A 26,181-nucleotide genomic window follows, 5' to 3' on the forward strand; every position below is an offset into this window, starting at 1 on the left:
TATATATATATATATATATATATATATATATATATATATATATATATATATATATATATTTGCTTTTCACACATCAAAGACATCAGCAGGACCAAGCGAGGAAGCCAGCTTTTCAAATTCTGTGACAGATGCCTAAAAAAAGGGAGACAAAAACAAAAATAAAACTGTTAACATGCAAAGCAGATGGGGTTTTAAACATTAATAAATTGAGCAAGGCAATAGAATTTTATACAGACAGATGAGGAACACTCTTCAACAATACAGATATCATGAGAAATAAATATAGTAAAACGAATGCAGTTTGTATTTGCAACGTAAATTTGTTTTGTTTTTTTGCAATTATTGCATTTATATTAGTACTTGATACAGTTCAAAGTTAACCAGTGTACCCTGTCTGAAAGTAAAAAATTAAAATGGGAAATTAATGCAATTAATATACTTCCATGGAACATAAATCTACACAGTAATGCACAAAAGTCTCAGGCCACTGTTAGGGTTGTTACAGTAAATTTATGTTAAAAAAAAAAAAAAAGTAAATTTTTATTAATGACCATATATATGTTTCACGGCCTCTATATCAAGACACAATTAGAACAGACAAATGCACAAATGGCATTATAATCAAGCAAATCAAAACAAAAATATGAATATCATAGATGTATTGGATCATCTGAACATAGAAAACACAAATGACAGACCCAGCCAAAAGAGGAACTCTGGTAAGTTCTAAAGAAATGTTGTATAATAAATTGAGAAAACTTTATACAGTTGAACTTAATGCTGACTTCTGCCTTCAGAAGCCATTCAATTCTGCTTTTTTGCAGTTTTAAAGCTGAGCACATGTATTTCTTCTTGTGATTGTCACTGTATAATTATAAAGTCACTGCAAAAATAAATACTAATGTTGTCCCCACCATTATAAGCCTTACATGTTTCAGACATACTGTACATCTGAAATGTTTTATCAGACAGAACTCTGAATTTTCTACAACTCTGCAGATAAAAGATGTCATAGTAGCTTGTTTTTTCAGGTACTAGAATTCTTTAAAAAATGAGTGTTCTTCATTGAGATATTTTCAAATTACTGTAAAATATAGGTTGAACTTTATGCAAAAATACCAAATAACAACCACAAAAGGTGTCAGGGCAACTAATACTTCCACAAACAAAGGGAAACCCTGAATATGCCTGCTCATCACATCCTTAAAAAACAACAAAGTTGAAAGTGATCTGAGACCTCTGCAAAACATGGTAAATATCAGTTTTCAGTAGAAAATATAACCCATTGATATTCAACAGCTTTTTAAACTGTCTGAACAAATATGAATCTGGATTAATTTGTCTTTGTATGAATTGCTAATTGATATCTTTCTAAAATGAGTCTTAACTTTATTTGTGCTAATAACTTAAATTGTGATGTCTTGGGATTCATCCAAATCACATTAGAAAGATGCTCTTTTTGAATACACTATTTTTTGCTTCCTTTTCTTTTTTAGTGTGTATATTTCTTTCTGTTTTGTCATAACTTTCTTGGTAAATGTATTTACATTTCTCACTGTTTATGTAATATCTTCTCTGTTTTTTAACAATCTTCAGCCTTAATCTTTTCCTGAAATTACATTTTTCTTTCTCACCTTCCAGTTATTGACAGCTGCTGAAACACGTTGTTCTGTCTGAGCAACATTGTCTCTACCAGCCTGAACCTTCTGCGCCAGGTCAGCGTTTGCTGCTTGGATCTTTTTCAGCTCCAATCGTAAGTAGGCCTCTTGCTTTTGATAGTAGGGCATCAAAAAGCTGCAAAAATCCTGCTCAGGTATCCCTGACGGCCGCCTAGAAGGACACAATACAATTTTTCAAGATGGAGTCAATGTTGTTCAGTGTTGCAGATCAAATAATACACCTATGGATATCATATGTCATAAAAACATAAAACAATATATGGTGTATGTGATCAAAGTGTGATGTGTAACAAGTACATTGTGTAATAGCAGATTAAGCATAAAGCGGTGGACAATAATGCAATATGGTAATTTTTACTGACCAAGCAGGGTCTGGTTTGTTTTTGGCAGCACTCTCCAGTTTATCCAACTCATTTAGTTTGGACTCTAACCGACCCTCTTCGATCAATTTGCTGATGTCCTCCTTCAAACACAGATGGACATGACGTGTTACAATAAACTACAATACAGAGGACCTGTTGCCTTTTACTTCCCTTACTCACCTGTATGGCCCCCCGAAGCTCTTCTATAAACTGCTTGTGGATGTTCTCCATTCTCTGAGGGTTTTTCTTGTACAGTGGGCGAAAACTGCTGGCAAATCTGTTAAAACTGTAGATGAAAGAGTGTTAAGACAGCAGACTGTAAACAACAGACCAATCCAGTGTTGAAATTAAGACTAATATAAAAACAATTCATTCAACCTTTATTCTGACTTGTAATATTGTCAGGTAGAAGGCTCATTTATATTAAAGCTGAGGAAATCAGTATCATTATATCAATGAATATAAAATAAGTCAATCCAGTAAAATAATAAACCTTGAAAAGAATCAACATAACTGCTCATTTGTAAGAGTAAAAAATACTTAAAAGTTTCAGTCTTTTGAATTGGTTTGCTGTACAAAACGACACACTTGAAGATGCTGTTCTCAGGTTTGTGTAAGGTAGTAATTAGGTCTTGACCTAAACTATTACATGTGGTGTTTTAGTAGAGAAACTAGGAAGTTATATAAAAAAAAGAGGAGTAGGTTTATCTTCAGTATTACCATTTCATTTCAACAAAAACTGTAGTCATTATAGTATTTTATATGCAACATGTGCCACAGTACTCAGAGTTTATCCATAAATGCAGAACAGCTTCGATGATATTTTTGACTTTTAAATCATCTGTGATCATCTCTGTAATGCTACAGTGTCATACAATCTAGAGTCTTTATAACTTAAAAGCAAAGTTATATGAATATGAAAGTTGTAGGTTATCATCTGAGGTGATAAAGCGTTTATCTAGTTGTTTGTGTATTAATTTTTCTGACAACCCACAGAAGACTTAGAAATGGGAATGTTGAACAGTTAAGAGGATAAAGCTAAAGTGAATGAACTTTTTATGTCCACCAGCCACTCAGTAAACAGATCGGGCAGTAGGCTACTATATGACTTAACATGTTAATGGAGAAAAAAAAAGAAAGCAAAATAAAAATCGAAACAAGTAATCGCCGAGTTATTTATAGAATATTCAGTCTATCTTCACCCACAGTATGTGTCCAGACTAGCCTCCATAGACTGAGGTGGTGGACAGTCTGAGGGCAGTAAGGGTGAGTTAAATGATGACCCTCGTGCAATTTATTCTAACACCTAGAATAGTTTCCACTATTAAAATTAATTAGTGTATTCGAACGAGTGTATAAATCATGTCATTAAATATCACCTTGCATGTTCGATGACCTTCTCCAGACTCTTCTGCATCACCTTTTCGAACAGCTTCAGTCTGCTCCACCGGGGCTCGGTCTCCTCGGTGTTTTTACTCTCCGCTCCGGGGTTAGGCCCCTGGGACGGCTCTTCTCCTGTCGTTTCATTCCTTTGCTTCTTCGCTGGTGTCTCATTTTCAGTGTTTTCATTTCGTTGCACCGCTTCACTGTCTTCCATTTTTGCTACTCTGTTTACGTTTTACAATTACCGCCAAATCTACGGCGTCCCGTTGGTCCAAAAACTACGGTGTTTGTAGTGTGACGCATGCGCAGTCCGCTGTGCACTCCCGTCCAGTCAGTGGAAGTTCAGCTGTCATTCCTCCTCTCACCCTCTCAGGCTGACGGCCGTGTCTGCCAACATGGGTTTAATCACAGGACTCTGCACTTTCTTGTACCATTTACCTCAGATTTACAAATGGTTACTGAAGCCGTATTATATCACTTCGTTCTTCATGACGATCGCCTTCCTGGTAGTCCGAAAGGCTCCGGGTCTGTGCGAACACCTGGCCACTCAACGGGAGGACGGCAACTCCTGCGACTTTGACTGGGTAAGCATGGTGGGATAGGGTTCCTCTGCAGTGCTAGGCTGCTAAATATGGTGGGCCTTCTTTAGCTGCTTTATAATGATTTGTCCTGTTGTGTGCATGTCTTTTAAACTGTCATTTTCATTCACAGAGAGAATTGGAGATCCTCATGTTTCTCAGTGCAATAGTGATGATGAAAAACAGAAGAGCCAGTAAGTATCCCTGTTACTCCCCACATGCACTCACATGTTTGTCTATGTGTAAACTAAATGGTTGTAATGACAAGACACGTGTTTGTTTACATTTTAAACAGTCAAATAATCAGACTGGCTTGCATGGGGTTTATGCACCCAGTGTGTTTGTAATGCAAAGGTCCCATTCATGTGTAAATTACAGTTTAGTTCAGAGGCCATATGCAGCCCAGTATGAACTCAAGTGGGTCGGGCCAGTAAATAATGACAACTCTGAGCTTTTTTCCTTTTGTTTTAGAATGAAAAAAGTAAAATTACATTCTGAAAATTTGTACTTCTACAAACTATCCTTTAAAAAACATGAACAATCTGAAATTTCTAAAGGAAAATTAGAGCAATTTTAACAATATTATGCCTCAGCAACTTACAACTTACAGATCACAGTGGATCTATAAAGGCACAAAACATTTAGTAACAGGCATAATATGGTTAAAATTGCACTTATGTTTCCTAAGATATTTCAAGTTGTACATGGTTATTTGTGTTATTTCATTTTTTGGGAAATGATAGTTTGTAAAAAAAAAATTTAAAAAAAAATTGGAGTTATCATTATCTATAGGTAATGTCGTTATTTTACCTCTCTGACCCACTTGAGATCAAATTGGGCTGTATGTGACCCCTGAATTAAAAGTATTTTGTCACCCTTGACAGTTACTGTCTTCAGTTTAACTTTTGCATTTCACAAATTCATCCCACAGGCCAGATTAGACCCTTTGGCGGCCCAGTTTTGGTTTTGGCTCCTAGGCATTATAAGACCCTGGCCTATCCACCTTGCATGTGTTAAACCTTAACCAAGGCATTTGCAGTCTAATGTGTAACTGTTCCTGTTGTAAGCGTCCTTGCACCTAATCATACCCAGGAAGTGTTTATTGTATAAACATTACAACTGACTTTATACCCCACCCCCCTTCCTGTGACCTTGTATCAGCACTGTGAAGGTTTCAGCTCTTCCTTAACACAGTCTTCCCCTCCTCCTGTTCTCTGTTTCTCAGTCACCCTGGATCAGCACATAGGCAACCTATTCCTGTTCAGTAAAGTGGCCAACGTCATTCTCTTCTTCAGACTGGATGTCCGGCTAGGAATCCTTTACCTTGCATTGTGTGTCGGTCAGTGCGTTGTCACCATTCCCACACCACAGCTTTTATTATATTACCTGTGTTTTTATTTAGAGCTCTGTGTTATGGGTACACAGGGGGACACCCAGCTCTATATATTTATGTACCAAATAACATGATCGTGAATTAAAAAAAAAACTTCAAACTGTCTGAACACCAATCTTCCACAGCTTCAGGGATTTTTAATGTACAGAGTGTCCCATAAGTCTCCATACATAGGAGACATCATACATTCCATGGTTCTAACATGTATTTCTTTATATTTCTTCTTTATAGTTCTTCAGCAGTGGAGGACACACATTGAAACGTGTTCCCGACAAAATGGCAGTCACATAGAGCATATTATATAAATACAAATGGTTTATGTCAAGAAATGTTTATTTTTCCTGTGTATGGAGACTTACGGGACACCCTGTAGATTCTCCACTTAAGTTGTACCTTTTGTGTATGACTGTCTTTACTACACATGTATTCCTAATTTTCATGGCTTTAAAAAAAATAAAACTTACATTTACCCTTTCTTCCCCAGCATTTGTCATGACCTGTAAGCCACCAATTTACATGGGCCCAGAGTACATCACATACTTCAGCGATAAAACCATTGATGTGAGTGTTACACTACAAACCATAGGCGTTAGATGTTTTTACAGCCTATACAAGAGGAACATTTGGTTATTGTACAAGTGGCTCCTGTTTTGTGGAACTGTCTGCTTTGTCTCAGCTGTTCCATCAGTGAGATATATAAATGTTAACATTATGTATTCATACATAATTTAATAGAAACAGGAGGATGTGAGCTTCTGTATTTTCCTTTAAATTAGTATCAACATTTATGTGTTTTGGACAGTACTGTGCCAGAAACTCAATAAAATCATGATGATTATTGTGTTTATTACACATTATAATGAATCCAAAATGGAAGCATCACAATAAAGGAAGTTTCTTTAATTTTACATCAGGAATTAGAAAACAAATAATTCATTATTGCACTACAAAAACCTGAATGTGTGTCTATTCTGATTGTATAGGAGGAGCTGCAGCGAGACAGTCGCATCACTTGGATTGTTGAATTCTATGCCAACTGGTCATCTGACTGCCAGTCCTTCGCTCCTGTTTTTGCCGACCTATCCCTCAAGTAAGTACTCAATCTCACTTGTTGTCTCCAGTGTCTAGAAATCCTGTTAGAGAATTAATATCTCCCAGCAATGAAATAACGCAGGATGCATTTGTTTTCTCTACTGCTTTGACTAAAATTAATTTAGTGCCAATTTTTTTTGTCTGTCAGTGTCAGTAGTGATTATTGATATACAGTGTTGTTAGACGAACTCAGTTACTCATGTTTTCAAAGTGATTTTACCATTCCCTCTTCATATGATTTGAAGATATTCTCTTTTTGGCCTTTGTTGGCCACAATCTACTACACATGACTATGCATAGTTGTTATACTTATAACTTAAATGAAGTTTTTGGATGCTTATTATTGTAAATAGGCTACAGATTACTGGTTATCAAATATGTTAATTCCTTCATCAGACTAATTACATTAATCAACTTATTGAATTCATTTATTTTTGTATCCTAACTTTAATCGGTCTCAATGGCTTTACAATTACATTGACTTTTTATAACTACACAACACAAATGTAAGTAGTTTCTCCCCAACACTCCCTAAATGTCCCATGTGTCTTCGCTTACTTGATATACAGGTACAACTGTGCCGGGCTCAGGTTTGCAAAAGTGGACATTGGACGCTATGGAGACATTTCACAGAGGTCAGTCATGTTTAGTGATGCTGTAACAGTAGTGTCAAAACTACTTTGTCTGATTACAAGAAGTTTCTGATTTTAAGATTGTCAAAGCATAGGTATTGAGTGTCTTTTTTAACTTTCTCCTAAACAGGTACGGTGTTAGCACATCTCCTCTGGCCAAGCAGCTGCCAACACTGGCACTTTACCAAGGAGGTCGGGAAATGATGAGGCGTCCAATGGTGGACAATAAAGGGAGAGCTGTGTCTTGGACCTTCAATGAGGTGTGCTTAGGTGTAACAAACACATGTGTAAAGGAGGGGTTACTTGATTGCGCATGCACACGTTAATGCTAATGTGAATGTCATTCTGTTCCCAGGAGAATATTATCCGAGAGTTTAACCTCAATGAGCTGTTCCAGAAATCCAAGAAGTTAAGCAAAGGTCGTGGTTTGAAGGGAGAAGAGCAGAGCAGCTTTGAGCCAGAAGAGGGCAGTGATGAGCCCCAGCCTGAAACTGATGACCAGCAGCAGAGCACAGAGACCAAGAAGGAGAAGTGAGCTGTCCAGTAAGACAGACGGAGGTTTCAGGAAGTCTTCACTTTGCTTTCCTTGCTTTACATACATCGCAAAAGTCCAAAATATTGTGGAATGGATAGAAGAAAGCAGCCTGAACCCCTAAACATCTAACTCCATTCTAAGTCTGGACTGTGGCAAATTAACTCCTCCAATAAGATGGACCTCTGTTCCCCACTCTGGGGCTTTGGTATGCTGCAGTGTGGTTTGGACACAGCCACAAACATCTTCAAGCAGTGATCCTTAATGTTTTTTATTACAAATCTTAAGTTATTCGTCAACAAATGCCTTTTTGTAATTATTTTTGCCACTTTCAGCGATATCTTTTCACTGTATGTGGACTTGCATTTGCCTGAGACTTTGCTAAATGTTTACGAGTCAGATTTTTCAAAACCAAAGGAAGTGATACTGAAATTAAATGTGTGCATTTCAACTCAAGACTCACTTAGCATCAGTTTGACCTTTTTTATTTTGAGAAGACATCTTTTTAAAAATTCTTTATAAGGCCATTTTGGAAATCTCAACGTATTTGTTACAGATATTTGTGAAACCCATTCATCACAGCCCACAATAGCAATATTTAAGTATTCTCACATACAAGTATACTTATTATACTCCATTTTAATTGTTCAAGGACCGCCATCCATGGCCAGAACAGGAAGAAATTAACACAGGTTCTCCTTATCTCTATACGACGGCTGTTTGTGCCATTAATGATGCCTCTTTTATTGTTTCCACCCACACATGAATTCGTGGGAATTTGACAGTATTCTCACAAGTATGCACACCAGTGAAGCATTCAGCACGACAAAGAAAAATCACATGCACACCGAAGATATAGCCAGGGAGGGTTTAAAACTCGTAGCACAGTCGTTTGGCTTGATACTCGTGTGCCTCAAGCATGTACTTTTCCCTAAAAATGTGCTACCAAAAGCCAGCTTTAACATTCTTCTCCAAACACTGCTGTGGGCTTCAATCAAAAAATAAAATAAATAAAAACCATTGCTGTAATGCCCAACCCTTATCTCGCAAACACGCCTCCCTTCATCCACTTATTCCTTTTATAACATGGCTGTGGGTAAAAAAAATAACTGTACCTTTTAGACTGTTTAAAAAAAAATTAAGAAAGGCATAATTTATCAGAAAAGTGTAAAAAAAAAAAAAAAGAGAATAAAAACCAGATTGCTAATCGACCAATGCTTTCAAGGCAAAAAGAAAGAAAGGGTAAAACATTCCCAAATTGTAGACCAGTCCCTACTTGTCTATACAGTGGCGTGATTTCTCTTTTACATTTATAAACCTTTTTATTAAAAATATCAATACTTCCTCTTTTTCTCTTAAAAAAAAGAAAAAATAATAGACTATTCTGAAATTGTGTCCAGAACTACAAGGTTGCCTTGTCTGCTGAAATAAATAAGCCCTTCCCTTGCTGCCCCTATTTGGCTGGCCATCTGATAAAATTATACGGTTCTGCGAGCATCATGAGTGACAGACAAAACATTACAGAAAAAGAAACACCGAAAGACATACAATGATCTTAAAGCTACAAACAGATTTTGCATAATGTCTCTAGCATTAACATTGCAAGCGTACATTCCACAAAGATGCTTGTGCTGCAATCATGATTCAGAATTTCTTTGTGGCTTTCAAAATTCAGCTCAGTTACTTGCCACTTCAGCGGTTCAGAAGGATCATCACTCTTTGGATGATGAAAATACCAGCAAAAGCTCATGAGCGGCTGATGCAGCCATCAATTATAAACAGGCAACTGATTATAAATCGCTTTCATGTATCATCATACACAGTACATCTGCCATCCTCCTCAAACATCATCTTCAATTCCTGACAGTCTGACCCCACAATCTGTAAGATTTCATACATTTATATAAAACAACACTTAAAAAAAGATTTATAAAACTAAAATGATACTGTGTTTATAGGTTGGACTCTTCTCTCCATGATTCTTTGCGATAAACATGTCGTGTGGTCCATTGAGACAGTGATGGTTTCTATTGGTCAACAGTCATGAATCCTGTTCTTACATTTTCTTCCACTGGTTAAAGGCCATCGTTTCCTCAAGTGTCAGATACTGTTGTCATTACTCTGTGCTAATGTACCAAAGGAAAACATCGAAGAGCTATGCATGTTCTATAGACATATCTGTACCCAGCTGTAATGACACAGTCACATCAGTCTATGGCTCTCAAAGTGGCTAAATGGAAACAAACTGATCCTGTGAAAAACCAACCAGTGTCCCCACATTTCTCTTTGTTCAAATCTGAAAGGCTGGCAGAGAAGAATGCCAGTGGTGATACAAAGATATCAAAGTGAGTACCAGACAGGCTGACTCCTTTAGTTCGTTGCGGTGGAAAACTGTCTTTTTTTTCCAGGAGCCTTCACAAGTGAATAATATCCAGCACAGTAGAGAGTAGAAACAAGTGGAAGTCGTCCAGTGACTTTTCCCGTCCTTGTGATAGACCATGAAGGACGTCTGTCGCTTAAACGGATATCTCATAAGTGGTCCCTCCGACGCCCGTCACCTTCTTCACCCCGCCCCCAGGTTTGGAAGTGGTGTGATTGGCCACAACTGTGCGAGAGGTGGATCTGATTGAAAGCCAGCAGAAAAGGGGAAGGACACAGTGAGGATAAGGACAGAGGAGAAATGAATGTGGAGGTGAGTCGCTCTTTAAAAATAAAAACATACCAACAACAGCAAAGGTTCTCTATCACTGATCTTATAAGTCCTGTGGTAAATATACTTACGCTACAGCCACACTAGTACATTTTCATTTTAAAACACCATTTTTATACCTTTATCAATATGACCATTTTAGAAAAGTATCAGATAAAATAGACTCCATCCATTCAAGATGCCTGAACCGTATGTCACATGACCAGGGCAGCTGATAACGCTACTGCTCACTGGATTTGTTCAAATAACATAGTCACTAGAGAATGTTGTCAACAGCAGGATGATAAAATGCAGAACTGTACATACAACAGCTGCTAACAGAGACAACTTGGACAGAAACACAGTTCAGTGTCTATGTTGAATTCACTAATGGTGGTCAAGGCTCTTATATTTTTCTGTTCTGGAGTGTGATGGGAACACAAGTCACATAATAACTAGTTAGGCCTAATCAGGCAGTGAATGCGGCTGTCTACCCCATCATTTTCAACCATCCTTGACTGCATAGACTTGGCTCCAAAAGGCTCAGTTATGAAAATCCTAAAACACCTGGGTAAGGTGGATATTAGGTGTATACATAGTGAAAATTATGCGTTCCACAACAAAAACATATCAGTGTGGACATAGTCTCAGAGAGTACAAAAAACACAAAGACAGGCAAACGTAATGCGTTAGGACATCAGTAAACAGTAGTGCAGTTTGGCATGCTATCACAGCTAATAACAACTAGCATGCTTTAATACGACTCCAAATGCACGTAATCAATAACAACTGTTTAACAGTAAACAAAGACTGGCTGAAAACCATGAAGGAGGAAAAGGAAGACTCACACAAATCAGGGAGGAAGAGGAGGGCTGACACAAACCAGGGAGGAAGAAGAGAAGGATTAGGAAGAAAAAGAGGAAGAGGAAGAGTAGCAGGCTGACAGATCTGGTGAGAGATCACTACTCACTGTGGAGCCTGTTGCCCTCCTCCAGCTCCTCCTCCACCCAGCACAGTACCTCCTCCTGTGGATCGAGGCTTGTGCTGAGGCCCTGCCTCCCCAGTGTAAGAGTGGGACTTGCCGAGTGAGAGGCTGCGAGGTGGCGGGGAGACAGGGGGCTCCAATGAACGGACCCCAGGGGAAGAGGATGAGGAGGAAGGGGCACGAAGGGCTCTGGAAGTGGAGTCCTGGTTATGCTGGAGGAGGTGATGGGTCTCAGAGGGCCCAGAGGAGGAGGGAGGGGTTGGGCTGACGGCACGCAGGTAGGCCCTGTGGGGGGAGGAGAAAGTGGCAGAGCCCTGGAGCAGCTGCCCCTCCCTCTGCTGGGCAATCTGAGCTGAGAGGAAGGGCGACGTGTAACCCTGCAGCGGGCTACTGGGTGACACCACCTCAGACTGGCCTGTTATTGTGGCCCCTGTCGCCAAGGGAAACAGAGCGTGAGGCTTTTGTGGCGACAGCTCGTGGGCGGCAGACTCGAACTCTGGGCTTTCGGATGGTGTCAGCAGGCTGTCATAGGACAGGCTGCCGTTCCGAGGTGTCTGGTTGGCCAGACTTTTGTAGCTGGTGTCTGTTGTGCCTTCTGATTGTAGCGTAGCCAGAGGGTTATGTGCCGTTTGCGCTGAGCGCAGGCTGGAGGAGCGAGAGCCGCCAGCAGACAGAACCAGAGAGGATGGGTAGGAGGTGTAGGAGCGCCCAGTCAAGGAGTAACCTGACATGCCCCCCGTCACCCCAGTTGCGCCAGGGCCTCCGGGGCCCTCACCCCTCTCCCCTCCCCCTCTGCGCGCCCCTACACTTCCCCCCACCACTGTGGCCCCATCCAGGCTGCTCGGCTCTGAGCGATAGCTAGGCTGACGGCTGGACTGGAGGATGGAGGGAGATGGAGAGTCAAGACTCTCCCCACGGATCATCTGAGGAGAGGAAAGGGGAGAAGAAACAGACCAAAGGTAGAGAGTGTGAAGACAGAGAGGGAGCGGGTAAGGAAAATGTAATGAAGATGAAGGCAGAAGTTCAAAGAGGGGAGAAAGATGAAACCAACATGTTACCCTAGGAATAGATAACATAACCCAAAACAACTTTTCTTCTACAGACTGTAACAGAAAAAAAGTGTGGTGGGGAGAAACTGGATGCGTGATCTGTGCTATACTCCATCATCACACTACTGGACTGGAAACATTGACTGGCTTCAACAAGCACTGCCACTGCATGTCAAAAGACTGTGTATAAACACATACATGGAAATACAAATACATAAAGTGCATGAACTACACATTCCAGTCAATGCAGTCTCAGGGGAAAGGATAGATCCACTCTAACACACAAAGACAGCCATAGGGATATATACACACACAGATGACACTAGCTGAGACTTACTGATCAACCGATGGCCACTGAATGATCAATTTAAAGTAAAAACAAAAAGAGGGGCATGTGTTAACCACAAAGAAAATTAGAGGAAATATCGCCCATTACGATGCACATGAATGTTACAGTTATGTGTGGGACAGTCATCATTTTGTTTTGAGCAAAACTCTAGAAGCAAAAATAGTATAAAGATTTATGCGCATCTGTAATTTTACCAATTTCTCATCAGGGAAATGTGGTCAACTTTGATCCCAGCTGACTGTTCCTTTTAATGCTATTAAAGTTTAATTTCTAGGCTTGGTCAAATGGTTATTATTTAGTTATGCTTATTCCCAAAACGATGAGAACATTGACATTATACCTTATTTGGGTGTGACAGGGCAGTGTGGTTCCTTCCTGGGCTATTGTAGGCTGGTCTGTATTTGTACATTGACGGAGTAGGTGGTGCCTCAGTCAACAAGCTGCTCTCTGAGAAAAGAATGCAAAACAATCAAACGTTTTTCTGAAGATGCATCTTTTTGATTACAAAAAAACAATGTTTACATAAGATGCTACTTAAATATCTGAGTCATCCTTGATGATGAATATCACATAACAGCTTATATTGCTCCTAATGTTTGATTCTGCAGGAGTATGTGTAGGTGTGCACGAGTCTCACCCTCTGTGTCAGCACGAGGCAGGCCAGGGTAACGAAGCTCCGGCTTTGGAGGAGGTGGAGGTTCTGCATCTGCTGACTGGCTCTCCATCTGATCTAGACTGCTTTTGGACTAGAAAAGATGCACACAAACGTCATTGATGTGATCACATGAATTCATTCAAAGTTAATTTTTCAATGATAATCCTAATGAGCATATGCAACATTTTCGTTCTTTGGAAAGGCCCCTTTTCCCCTCAAACAGTTTAAACAGTTTAACTTTTTAAGTGCCAGACAGTTAAGGGGCTAATAAGCCTTAAAAGTGCCACAGAATTTGGCCATTTTTCAGTGTTTCGCGTCGTTTTTATAATATTTGAAGAATCCTGCAGGAAACCGCTCGGTAACATGCGACCGATTGCTGATTAGATCCAAAACGCACCGGACGCAGCCGATTCATTACTGATTGTAATTTGCATTATTTATAATAATAATAATAATAATAATAATAATATTTATTTATATAGCACTTTTCATACATTAAAAACTGTAGCACAAAGTGCTTTACATATCAGTTTAAAAATCAGTACCGCCCCCCACCCACACCCACCCACTCACCCGCACACACACACACATACACATGCAAACCCACATATACATGCAAACCCACAAGCTCACACACACTTAAGAAGACTGACTGAGCACGGGTAGACCAGAACAAAAATGTACAAGTAAAAGTAAAACATCAATTTAGGAGGCGCTGTCTCAGGGAGCCATCCGCACCAGGAGGCAGCCGCCGACCCCGGCGACCAGGCACCAGCAACACAGCCCCGCATCCCAACTAGTGGGAGAGGGCCAACTGGGACCCCCACCCACCAGAAAGGAGCGGACCCCAGTGAGAGAAGGCGCCGCCACAGCCCCCGGAGTCCACAGCCGCCCCCAGCATGGAGGGCTCCCTCTGATGAAACACTGGAGAATAAGAAACATTAAAAAGATATAAAAATATTATTCGGTCGCGTGACCTCAAATTCCCGTCTGCTTGGTCTCAAAAGGGGGACACAGAAAGAACGTCATCGAAATGTGAGAAAGAAATGGGGGTGGATGGTTTGTTTGTACACAAATGTGGCATGTTCTCCAAAGCCGATCTGATCGGCCCGTGGCACTTTACAGGTTGTTTTCGTAAAGCTGATTTAATCGGCCCATGGCACTGAAAGTGTTAAAGTGTGTTTATTACTCACCCTGGTGCTGTGTCTGTCATTCTGGATACCGTTATCCAGAACCTTAGCTTCTAGCTGTGCCTCTGTAAGACTCGGCCTAAGAAACGGTGGCTGTACTTCTACTGCCTGAGGACTTCGCCAACGGCCCATATATCTAAGACACAAAGTGCAATCAGATCCTGAACAAAACAATGTAATCTTGGCAGTATGTACGCTATGAACAAACATCTTACACTAGGAACCTCTAACATTCATGTGTTTAAAATGAACAGATGAGTGAGAACAATAAAAGAGGAGAGGAAAAGTGGAAGGGTAAACTGCAGTGGAAAGAAAAAGGTAGTGGAAAAAGAGTAATTGTGAAGGAGAGTGTTTAAAGGGTACCTGTACTGGTCATGGTTACGACATTAATTGTGCTTTGTGTACTCATTTACTTATAGGCAAGAGAGGTGCAAATTCAGTAACAAAATAAATGCACCACACTGGACCTTTATATTACATGAATTACGTACAGGGGCAGAACCTTTGTGGAGCAGCCACTGCCAACCGCAAGTTAAGTACCATCGTTGATTTCGAGTGATCGAGTGCGACAAAACAAGCAGCAGTGAGTGAGTGAGATTGGGTGGATTTCTGTGCTTATTGTTTGTGCAGCCATAAGCTTTACACTCCACCACTGTCCTAAGACGCAGCCTAGCACTGGCCAAAATGTGTCATCTTAGACTGGTGTCTGCAGGACAGGGTCAGTGACCCATCCATCGCAGCCCAGGTAATCGGACAAATCAACAACTCTGCATCACTACCGTTGCTGGAACAGCCCGTGAAGGACGCAACATGTCGCTGACCATGCCTGATTGATGGAACAATGACTTAGAACTCGCACACACTTGACAACGGGCTATAACATAACATACCTGACAGAACCGCTTGTATTATGCGTGATCTTTTGAAAAGGCTAGCAATGAAAATTCAATACAAGTAACCTTTAAGGAGAGAAGCAAAGTAATGAGTGAAGAGGAAAGAGGACTACTAACCTCGGGGCCTGGGAGCTACAGAGCACATGTGAAATATTCCTCAAGCAGCCATTGGTGAAAGGGTTAACGCCTCCCCGAAACTTCCCTGTCACCTACAGTAAGAGGGCAGACAGAATTGAATTAAGACTCAACCCTTAACAAAAAGGAGTTTGTAAAGGATGCGATGATCATGAACCTACCTGTTCATTTGTGGTCCTTCCACGGGCCACCAATACAATATGGAACCCAGTCAGGCCAGCGACCGGGACAAAGAACAAACCAGCAACACACATTACAGCCATACTGGGATGACAAGTTCAAGAATAAATCCAGCAGAAAAGCAGGAAAAAACAAGACATACAAGTGAAGGTCACAGTCTGTAAGTAAAGTCTAGCAATGACTCCTACACTTTTACGGCTGCAGTGTGCCAAGGAAGGATACGTAACGGCAGCATGTGGCGTGTCCAGCTGCTGGCGATGGTGCAGAACATAAACTAAGCCAAAGCCAAATACGTCCATTATGTGGGTGGTGAGTGACAGCAGGAAGAGGAAGAAATACCGATAATTCCTCCTGCCAATGCAGTTGTTCACCCAAGGACAGTGGTGGTCAAAATCCTAGAAAAGTGCAGAGACAAAGAACAAAGAGTCACAAACACAAGGAGAAAAATGACTGGGGAAAAGAAACGGTTAACTTCTTACCATCGGATATTAAAAACTAAGAATAGGACAGATCTAGGCTGAGATGTCAAATCATACAGTTTCGTTTAAGAGCTTAGTGTGAAATTAGGACTTGTTATTAAAACTGAAAGGAAATTATACTAGAGTGGGTGGGTTCTTTCCATAATTAACTGTCATCAGAAATAAAATGACTTTTTGTTGGAACCTTAATAGTCATGTGTATGTTTACCTCCACACAGTTGTCACAGACTGAGCAGTGCGAACACCGTGGCGGGCGATAGAAGCGGCAGGTTGAGCACCACTTCATGCGCACCTGAATGCCTTTGATCTCCACTGTCTTATAAAGTGGAGCACGGAAATCATCCTCTTTATCCTCATCCTCCTCCGCTACAAACAGAAACAAACACTGAGACGGTCATCACATTATACTGGCTCATCATACTGTTGTCAGGCATTGTGTTTCTGCTATCATTTTCTTGTGCATCACAGTTACAGTTTCATTGATACTGATCTGTTTTGCATCTTGTGTTATATATAATGTACTGAAAGACATTTAAATATTATACGGGACTAGAGCTGCACAATATATCGTTTGAGCATCGTCACTGCAATGTACATGAGCGCAATAGTCACATCACAGGTGCTGTGATGTAGGAGGCAAATAAACTCAACGTGTTCTCATCTAATTGTAACCTGGGTACCTGACACACACTGCACGCAGCGATCCACCAATCGCAAACGTTCTTAATCAGTTTGCTGAAGCAGACCATGTCCCTGCAAATGGAGTGAGTTGCTGGTAACAACATTGAAAAATGAGCAACGAACAAGAGAAAATCACCCAAAATGAAGACTTGGTGCCACAAAGAAAAGCAACATCAGTTATCTGGAATTATTTCGGCAACAAGAAAGATGATAGTGAAACACATGTTCTGTGTCGATAGTGCCTTGCACCTGTTGCCACAACAAGATGTAACAACGAATTTGTTTGACCATTTATGTTGGCACCTCACAACTATTATATCCTCCTGAGTAGTTTTTCCTATCGTAATATATGTCGCAAGGTTAAAAAAAATCGTAATGTCAGTTTTTCCAATATCATGCAGCCCTATACAGGACTTCTTAAAAGCATTTATGGAGCAAGGTGAGTATGCAAGATATGTGTATGGGTGTTTACCTCTAGGGAAGACACCAGGGTCCATAAAAGTGGCCATACAGAAGTTGGCAAGGGTGAAGAGGAAGATCACGGCATTGTAGATGGGAATAACAGCGGAGACATACTCTGCCAACCATGGGCACCTTGAGAGGATGAAAAAGGAGGAACAGTGGAGGAATTTGTTTAAAACAAGTATTACACAAGTGTTTGATCTATTTGAAAAATGGTGGGAAACTGAGACCACAGAGGACAACTTCAGTCCCTGCTTTTAAAGACACATCTTGTTATCAATAGTACAAGACAGTTGAGGTCTAACAACATTAGTGATGTTCAGTAGACAGAAATTCAAGAATATGAAGGTAAACAGCTCACAGGTGTGACTATATGGCACTGAAAAACACGACAGGTGTGCTTATGAACCTTTTAATGAATGCAAGAAAAACTTACTACACATTTTCTCATAAGCTTGCTTAAGTGTAATTTCGTGCAAATACAGCAGGTAAACAAACAAGTGCCCCTGTCTGATAAATGAATTACCTAAAATAATGCAAATACAAACTCATTTTATAAACTACCTCGAGACACAGGTGCAGCTATATACAGTACATTCAGGCTTTTAAAACAAAGTATGGATTGGGTCAGTGATTGTCTGTGTAATGGGGAAACTTACGTGAAGCAGAAGAAGAGGGTGGTGGATCCAACAAGGAAAGTGGTGGCTGCAGAGACTGGTACATATCGGCTGGGGCGAAACGGACGGGGAGGAGCAGAAACTGGACCACCTACTCCTCCCCCGACCCCCCCACCACTAAAACCCGGCATCCGAGAAAGAGAGAGAAGGGAGGAAGATAGAGAGAGAGGTAGATATCTACTGTCTACCTAGCGTAAAGGGGTGCTTAACAGGTCAATGTAACAAACAGTCTCCGTTCGCGAGGAGAGGCCATCACTACAGACTGGAAAACAAAACCAACACTATGCAAAGCAGCAACTGAATGAAACCATTAGGGATTCTGCATCCAGCACTATTATATCACTTACAGAGAATTTCTTTTAAATAGCAACATAAAGCTCTATTTGCATATGTACAGCTTGCCACAAATATTTGATTTTTTTGTGCATAATTTTAATAAAAGATTATAAAAGCAAAACTATACACGAGCAATGTGATACAAAAATATGTGTATGTAATTCATAAATATTTTTGTATGGCTTAATGTAACTGTATTTGGTGCAACAATATAAATAATTCTAATCAAGGCTGCTCTCTGGCACCAAGTGCAACCATGACACTACAGTGCAAGAAAACAAAAGCACAGACGCTTGCACACGTGACTAAAACTGAAGCAATCAAGGTTCTTTCCCCCTCTTGAAACTCAGTATTTCTCTAAATGCTCTTTTCCGTGCTTGAGTTATGATTATCACTATCAGAGAAAAGAGAAATATAAAAGAAAAGAAACAAAAATTAAAGAGGTAGTGGGTGGAAGAGCAGAAGCACACAGAGGAGAACAGGCAGAGGATTGAGCAGAGCAGCTGCTGATGACTTCTGTGATTGTCCCAAGGGGGCTTATTTAGGCACTGGGTGGGTGGAAGAGACTGAGGATGGCGGCAGGAGAGACCGTTCCAGCGTTTCAAACTAAGTCAGTGGGGGAAAACTACTAAAATAAAATTCACTTAAAATCAGTGTCCAACAAACAAAGGTCCAGCTGGATTTTTTAAAAGATGTTTAAAAAAAGTCTTGCCTTCTCAGGTTAAAAATCACTCAAATAGTGATGTAGAATCCCCTTTGAAGAGTTTGAGACCCCCAGCTTGAGTCTTTGCTTCGATACTGGGGCAGAATCAACTCATTCCAAAAAGCAGGCCTGCGTATGTCGCTGAGATGTCACCGCCTTTGGCCAGATCTGGGTGAAGAGATCTCCCCCACCTCCAAATCCTCTGCAGAAACATCTCCATTCCCATTCTGCATCTTACAAACAAAGCCATGTGCAATGATGTATTATGTAGTCTGATGCATAGTAGTTCTTTATTCTCTCCCGTCTTCTTTTACCCACTGCTTAAGTGGGTGGGATGTAAGATGACTCTGTAGGAAAACAATCTGTTATTAGTGAACACAACCTTTATGTGCATGTCACAAACAAACTTGCATTTCTGATAAGTGTTATGTTCAAAAATGACAAATACTCATGAGTTCCAGGACTGGATGTCAGATGAAAAGCAAAAGCACATGGAATGTTTCTTTGCATAGATGGCTGATTTCAGAGCATAGATTTCTCAACAAAATCCATCAAAGATTAAACAGCATAGGCATCTACAGCGTCAGTGTATGAAAATGCTCATACAGGTTGGAACAAAGTGAATTTCTATGTTAGGGCAAAGGACAGAACTAAGTGGGAGCAGCAGAAGTTTCACTGTTATTTCACAACAATCAAGCTGACTAACCAACCTCCTACTGTATGAAAACTCTTGCGTTATACTGCGTGTGTCTATGGGTCTTTCTCACTATTACTCACACACAGTGAGCTGCTGTCAACCAGACAGCTGCTACCTGAATTGTCCTCAGGTGCAAAATGAAACACCTCCCAATGGTTGAAACTGGAAAACCCTTGAGACCTGGATCGGTGACAAGACTGGACGCCTTCAATTCACAGCAGTAACTAATTTCCCTGTCTCCATTTGAAAACTAGTCCGTGTGGTGAAAACGGATCCTGAGTAACAGTGTAATCTGATAGTTTGGACACACCCCTCTTTTCAACAATCAGCAGCACTAACAAATACGGAGCTCTGGCCGAGGCAAAGTGTCACTGTGCCTGTTGTTAATCATCTCATCTGCCCCACAACAAATCCCCCCCCTCCCGACTATAATGGATGTTAATCCTAAAATCTCCGTGTCGAGCCTTGCCTGTCATGTCACCGCAACAATCTGCAAGCTACATCGTTAAGTGGCCGGTTGAGCTAACTTGCTCAAATGTGGGACGTTTATCGAAAACTGCCACCTCATGTCTGCGGCAAGTCTGTACTATTTCATGTACTGTTAGTACATATTTTAATCATACGTATAAGAAAATCATACGTTAAATACCAGGCCAGGGCAATGCTAGGATTCAGTAAAGACTACAATCATAATCTGCTCACACCACATCCCAGCCTCCACAAAGTTCACTTTTAAACTAAGTAATAACACAGAGGTGATTAATTTTATATGTCCGAAAATATGAGACTTATACACACTCCTTTCATAATAATTAGTTAGATCTTACCCAGCCTCGAAAGTTTTTTGCGACACTGCTCAGTCCTTTACCACAGCTAGAAGAGTTCGCTAGCGTTACCTGGCTAGCATGGCAGCCTGTACATTTGCGGAGTTGCTTTCATTGACAAACGAATTTTTAAGTGTAGTTACATTCAGCTAAACAGTCACAACGAAGAGCAACAAAAACAAACGGGACATACCTAATACCGAACATGCGAGTGGTTCTGCCTGTGGGGTGTTGGTCGTGTCGGTCCTCCTTGAGTTAGCCGCTAGCTAACTCGTTAGCTCGCTTGCTAGGCCGACATCGGAATCCAGGAACTAGTGGGTCATCCCTCAGGTGGGACAATCAGCCAATCAGAGACGGAGGGGGTGTGGCTTGTGTGTATATGTCAACGGAGAAAAATGAAACTATAGATCAATATTAATGCTGTATTAGTGTTAAAATAATCCCTGATGTTTAAATAAAGCTGCTGCAGACATTCAAAACAAAGGGGAATAAAATCATAACAACATACGTTTAACCAGAAATGCTTAATGTTAATTAATTGGAAAATTTCGACTTGAGATTCATGCATAAAGAGAAGCGACAAAAAACCCACATCTCAGTCTTGTTGTTGACTTTCTCCTTTGTTAATCATTTTTTCGTGTTAAAGTTGTTTTCCTTTCTTTCTCAGGTTCCAGATGGTCAACACAAAACCCCCACAGAACACCCACCTACAATGAAGTCATATCCTGCTGATTAAACCTAAAATGTGGAGCATTTGCAACATAAATAGAGGGAAAACTGGCAATACATGAAAATCTGAATGCCGATAAACAATCATACATACTTTCATACAACTGCCTTAAAATATTGTGACCAGCTAATAACAAAAAATCAAAAGGAGAGTACATACATACTCTGAAATTAAAATATGTAATTTGAAAGTCATCTGCTGTATGTTCACGTATATATATATATGTCATTGTGTTGATTTTGCATTGATGATCAATGCTGAGTTTTTTTAGTCACACTTAAAAGTGATGTTGCAGTTGTATTTGAGCTCCAGTACGAGCTGCCAGGTGTTGATAGAATAAACAACTGAGCTCATGTTGTAGTACTTGTAAACAGTTACTGACATGTCGATTGGTATGTCTATTGGATCAGGCGAGTTAACTGTCCTTTGCCCCAGTTCTGTTCAAACAGCAGCAGTTAACACATAAAGCAGAGGGCAAGGAACAGCTTCAAACATATTCAATGAAAATTTTAAACTTCTGAAAAAGGTTGTGGGGTATAGTTTTGTGAAATCTGTTTTTTTTTTCCCCCTGAGAACCTTGGTTCCGGGATTTGATACATGAGCATGCATAAAGGTATTTTTATATAATGCATGCAATGCAAAGAAATCTGACCTGCTATACAGCTCATTTATGTGGCAGGGATAGGCTATGATACTTAGTATAATTATAAGAATGAACAAAGGATACATAACATTTGACTTTTTAAAAATTTATTTTTCAAAGAAAAAACAATCACTGTAAAACAGATTTATCAAAAAGTAGTTTCTGAACCAATAAAATAATCAATGACAACTTGCTAGAACATCTGTACAGTATAGCCTATAAAATGGTGTGCAATCTACACCACCTACCAATTTCTATTATTAAATCTTTTACTTTTTGTCATCTGTGGTCTGTACAAAGCAACATGTAAAAAAAGTAGAAAATATGAACTACTTCCCATGAAACACATTTTGCAAAGCCTTTCTTTCAGATGCTTCCCACTGTTTTTGTGACAATGTCCTCCTTCCTGTTAATTCACTTCATGTCCATGAATCGGATGTCCATGATAAGCAGTGTGTGTCTGGGCAGTGGTCTGGGGGCTGGAGACAGCACTTTCATTATCTGAGTTTGTGTGTCCACATAAGTCACCACAATAAAACCACACACAGGGCTTTCCACTATGCCCTTTCTAACTCCTTCCTCTCCATCCTCAGCACTACTCACACTCAAAACATGATATGTGAGGTCTCTCCCTGGTGTCACAGGCACCAGCTTCAGCTGGGTGTCATCCTGAGACATTCCTAGGGGCAGGCATGAGTCCGGGATGGAGGGGGCTCCAATTTTGTAGATGCGGACATCAGAAAAACGGACTTCAAAAGAGAAAGGGTAGAAAGAAACTCCACGGAAGCCATAAAAGTATTCACGGATCTTCTCATCTCGAGCGTCGCGACGACACTCCTTGGACCGCTCCACTACTCCTCCTGACTTGGGAAGAAGCACAACACGGACAAAGTGGGGAAGGTCTCTTTTGAGTTCATTGTAGAGCCTTTCATGGTCCAGAACTAGTACCACATCCACTTCAAATGCAGAAGCACAGTGAACCAGAGCCTGGTATCCAGAACCCTTCACCCAGCCACAAGTGTTGATGATGCACCCTCCCACGCTGGCCTTTCTGTTCACTTCACAGCGCTGTGAAAATACCTCAGCCAGGCATGATGTCAGCTGTATACCACAGCAAAGGAATAGATAAATGTGGGAAGAAAAAACAAAGCAGCCTAGCATTTTCTTTGACAGTTCACTTCATACTGTTATGCTATTGAAAAGTGTTACTTCTCACCTTATTGTAAAGTTTGATGTTGGTCCCTGGGGTGGTTGAGCCAAAGTGGTAGACCAAAGGAGCCTGGACTGAAAAACCTTCCTCCACATCTGCTGGTCGCTCAATGCAAAGTGCTGACACTGTCCCAGGGACAGACACCTGAAGATTATAATGTTCTTTACACTCTAGAAAACATTGTGTCAAGACTAACCTCCAATTTCTGTTTGCATGTTATCATGTAAACCAGTTAATAAGACATAAGCTATATAATATTGTTGCCTATATCCATGTTTAGTATTGTAACCATGGTACATCTCACCCCACTCTGTCCAACATCCAGTTCCACCAGTGTTGGCCTCCTGCCCACTCTCACAGCATAGCTGAGAAGCAGTCGGCACACTGTGGACTTACCCACATCTGTAGGTCCCACGACCATTACCTGAGGGATGATAAGTTATTGAAATCATTAGCTAGATAACTTGTGTGTGAACATATTAGGCCCTACGGCCAACACTTATTCTACTTTGACAAACTGACTTAAACACAAACATACTAGCATACCCTCGGTCCCCTCTCATTGTCCCTTTCTGCTTGTTTTCTCATTTGTTCCAGGGCAGCATGTGTGTTCAGGTAGAGCAACATGGGAGTGTCCTTGGACACATAGGCCACCTGTGATGATGAGGGAAGAGAAGTTGGTTATTTGAGACTCTCATTCTTCAGATGTCAAGCACGCAAAGCAAGGTGTGGTTAAATATGGTATTGTATTCCACTAACACAATAAAACATCATGTATCCATACTGCAGCTCTCATGAAAGCCATTCACATTCATGCATTAACCCTGTTGTTGGCTCTCACCTCTGGCTTCCCATAAAGATTCACACTGCAGCCCTGCCAGGTGAAAACTGCTATCTTGGAGCCGGGTCCAAATGTGTACTTCTTGTTGCGGTTCAGCTCTGAGCCAAACACCTCAGCCATTCCCGTGAGGAGCTCAAGCTCAACTTGCTCAGCTGCCTCTCCTGCCTCCACCTCAAAACGAAGTTCAGTTTCCTTCTCCAGGTCATATCTGGTGCTGACCTTCCCAGCTGTTGGGGCATCTTCCCCGGTCTTCTCTACAACCTCTGTTGCCATCACTACAAAGAGAAAGTCCGTTACAAGCAGTCACTAACAGTATTTCTAAAACAGATTTGGGCTTCTGACAGTGTTTCAAGGTTTAAACTAGGGCTGGGTGATATATTTATGCAATCTGATTAAAAAGGCTTTCCTTTACAATCAATGTGGAAAAATTTAATTAAATCGAGATTAGTGCTGCTTCCTTTCTGGCCAGAAATTCAAAACAGCACCAATTTGGTGGTTGTAACATATTCATTGTAGATGTTTCTCTAGTCACTGCCTACCAGTCGTTCTTTCTTTAATTCAGTTTTTTATGTATTAACACATAATGCATTTTGGCACTATATGAAGTGCTGCTTTTAGTTATTGTAGCGTATATACAGTATGCAGATTCAATAAGGAAAATAGTTTTGAATCACGTTTTATCAATTATAAAAGTGAGTCATCTTTTATAAAGAAAAAGAGAGATATAATTTTTGGGCATATCCATAGCTGACTAATTTTAGCTGTATTGTATAGTACATTAGGGTATATTATAATATAGTTAGTACAATAGTAAAAGAGAACATAACGTTGAGGTTTGATCTCAGCTTCGCAGAAACAGTCGCTCCTTCCTAGACGGACAAGACTAAAGCTGGAAGAAACGTTGCCTACGTAAGACTTAACATCTAAAAAATATCTTCAATGTAAGGTGGACTTGAAATATTTACATAATTTAGAAGAATCAAACTGTTTACGATGCGTTACACACACTGGCTAGCTGTTAGCAGGCCCCAGCTCAACCAGCATTATTTTGTTATAAAAGGTACAGCAGAGGCCTTCAAATACACCATAGTGAAGTAATTTGCTCAGTCTATTTCTGCGCCTATTTGCACATTTTCTTAGATTTAAGGTAGTACTTACGAAGCAAGTTTAAAGGTTATTGTATGAAAACAGACTCCACTTATGTGCACCCGATGGTACCGTGACCAGTCGCCTGATGATGAGATCACCTTCGCACCAACCAATCATGTGAAAGGCTCACTTCCGGAAAACTCCTCAGTGGTCCATCCTTTCGACGTTTTAGTCATACGTCAATGGTTTTAGTTCATTTTTTTTTTTTAGTTCATTTTAAGTTTGTAATCGTCAGTATTCCATTATTTTTCCATCAGAAATGATTTTAGTTTTCATCAAAAATAAGACAGTAAGAGTGGAATAAATGTTATTCGGAAAGATGTCAGAATCATAGACTATGTACAAAGACCTTAACAGTGACAGGTGAACTTGTTTCTTCCATGGCTGTTACAGCAGCAACAGCAGACCTGTGGACACAATGGACTGTAAGCCAAAAAAGCACCTGAGCTCAATTGGTGGCTTTTAATGGTTTTGCTGTATGTAAAGATTCACAATTTTAGTCTTCATATATATCCTATATTGGATGCATTAAATGGACTGATAGATCCATATTAATAAAAAAAAAACCTTTAGACACAGTTAACCACGTCATCTTACTCATGAAATTAGAGTGGTATGGTATCAGGGGAAGGGTACTGGATGAGGAGTTATCTGTTCAGGAAACAGTTTGTGAAGTTGGGCGATTTTTACTCAGCATGTTTGGGCATTCCTTGTGGTGTCCCTCAGGGGTCAGTGTTGGGCCCCAAATTGTTCATTCTGTATATTAATCATGTATACAAGGTGTCAAATGTATTAAAGCTGGTCTTATTTGCTGGTGATAATAACATTTTTTGTTCTGGCATTGATCTACAACACCTAAAGCATGACATTATCACTGAATTGCTGAAATTAAAAATGTGGTTTGATATAAATCAACTAGCATTATATTTGGGTAAAACAAAAAACAATCTTGTTTGGAAATTGCAGAAATTAT

General features: G+C 40.3%; 4 protein-coding genes and 1 long non-coding RNA gene across 8 annotated transcripts; 2 read left to right on the forward strand and 3 right to left on the reverse strand.

The window, feature by feature from the left end:
• Positions 1-44: 44 nt before the first annotated feature.
• pmf1 (polyamine modulated factor 1) lies at positions 45-3,767 on the reverse strand. The gene is made up of 5 exons (XM_030145624.1): positions 3,421-3,767; positions 2,222-2,327; positions 2,042-2,142; positions 1,635-1,830; positions 45-132 (listed from the first exon to the last, which is right to left on the reverse strand). Exons 1-5 carry the CDS (start codon positions 3,636-3,638, stop codon positions 67-69), a joined length of 687 nt encoding a protein of 228 aa, XP_030001484.1. The 5' UTR covers positions 3,639-3,767; the 3' UTR covers positions 45-66.
• Positions 3,751-8,784, forward strand: tmx2a (thioredoxin-related transmembrane protein 2a). Its single transcript, XM_030145622.1, has 8 exons — positions 3,751-4,008; positions 4,136-4,196; positions 5,228-5,341; positions 5,880-5,956; positions 6,379-6,485; positions 7,057-7,122; positions 7,250-7,379; positions 7,475-8,784. Exons 1-8 carry the CDS (start codon positions 3,820-3,822, stop codon positions 7,652-7,654), a joined length of 924 nt encoding a protein of 307 aa, XP_030001482.1. The 5' UTR covers positions 3,751-3,819; the 3' UTR covers positions 7,655-8,784.
• LOC115427173 (zinc finger DHHC-type palmitoyltransferase 5) lies at positions 8,121-20,946 on the reverse strand. Of its 4 annotated transcripts, XM_030145618.1 has the most exons (13): positions 20,829-20,946; positions 18,058-19,461; positions 17,409-17,530; positions 16,464-16,621; positions 15,999-16,171; positions 15,758-15,860; positions 15,579-15,670; positions 14,572-14,704; positions 13,361-13,469; positions 13,064-13,170; positions 11,311-12,248; positions 11,189-11,212; positions 10,146-10,273 (listed from the first exon to the last, which is right to left on the reverse strand). In XM_030145618.1, exons 2-12 carry the CDS (start codon positions 18,204-18,206, stop codon positions 11,194-11,196), a joined length of 2,103 nt encoding a protein of 700 aa, XP_030001478.1. In that variant the 5' UTR covers positions 18,207-19,461; positions 20,829-20,946; the 3' UTR covers positions 10,146-10,273; positions 11,189-11,193. The 4 variants fall into 4 exon arrangements, with proteins under 4 accessions (XP_030001475.1, XP_030001477.1, XP_030001476.1 ...); XM_030145615.1 differs by lacking the exon at positions 11,189-11,212 and having other exon boundaries at positions 8,121-10,273; XM_030145617.1 differs by having other exon boundaries at positions 8,121-11,212.
• On the forward strand, positions 20,254-22,301 carry LOC115427180 (uncharacterized). Its single transcript, XR_003936447.1, has 2 exons — positions 20,254-20,390; positions 21,303-22,301. It is a non-coding gene; the product is annotated as an uncharacterized LOC115427180 (long non-coding RNA).
• Positions 22,094-25,301, reverse strand: clp1 (cleavage factor polyribonucleotide kinase subunit 1). Its single transcript, XM_030145621.1, has 6 exons — positions 25,218-25,301; positions 24,060-24,334; positions 23,765-23,872; positions 23,523-23,642; positions 23,225-23,362; positions 22,094-23,109 (listed from the first exon to the last, which is right to left on the reverse strand). The coding sequence occupies exons 2-6, from the start codon at positions 24,330-24,332 to the stop codon at positions 22,423-22,425; spliced, it is 1,326 nt and encodes a 441-aa protein (XP_030001481.1). The 5' UTR covers positions 24,333-24,334; positions 25,218-25,301; the 3' UTR covers positions 22,094-22,422.
• Between the last annotated feature and the right edge of the window lie 880 nt (positions 25,302-26,181).

The sequence above is a fragment of the Sphaeramia orbicularis genome, chromosome 10 (assembly GCF_902148855.1).
Source record: "Sphaeramia orbicularis chromosome 10, fSphaOr1.1, whole genome shotgun sequence".
Lineage (NCBI taxonomy): Eukaryota > Metazoa > Chordata > Actinopteri > Kurtiformes > Apogonidae > Sphaeramia > Sphaeramia orbicularis.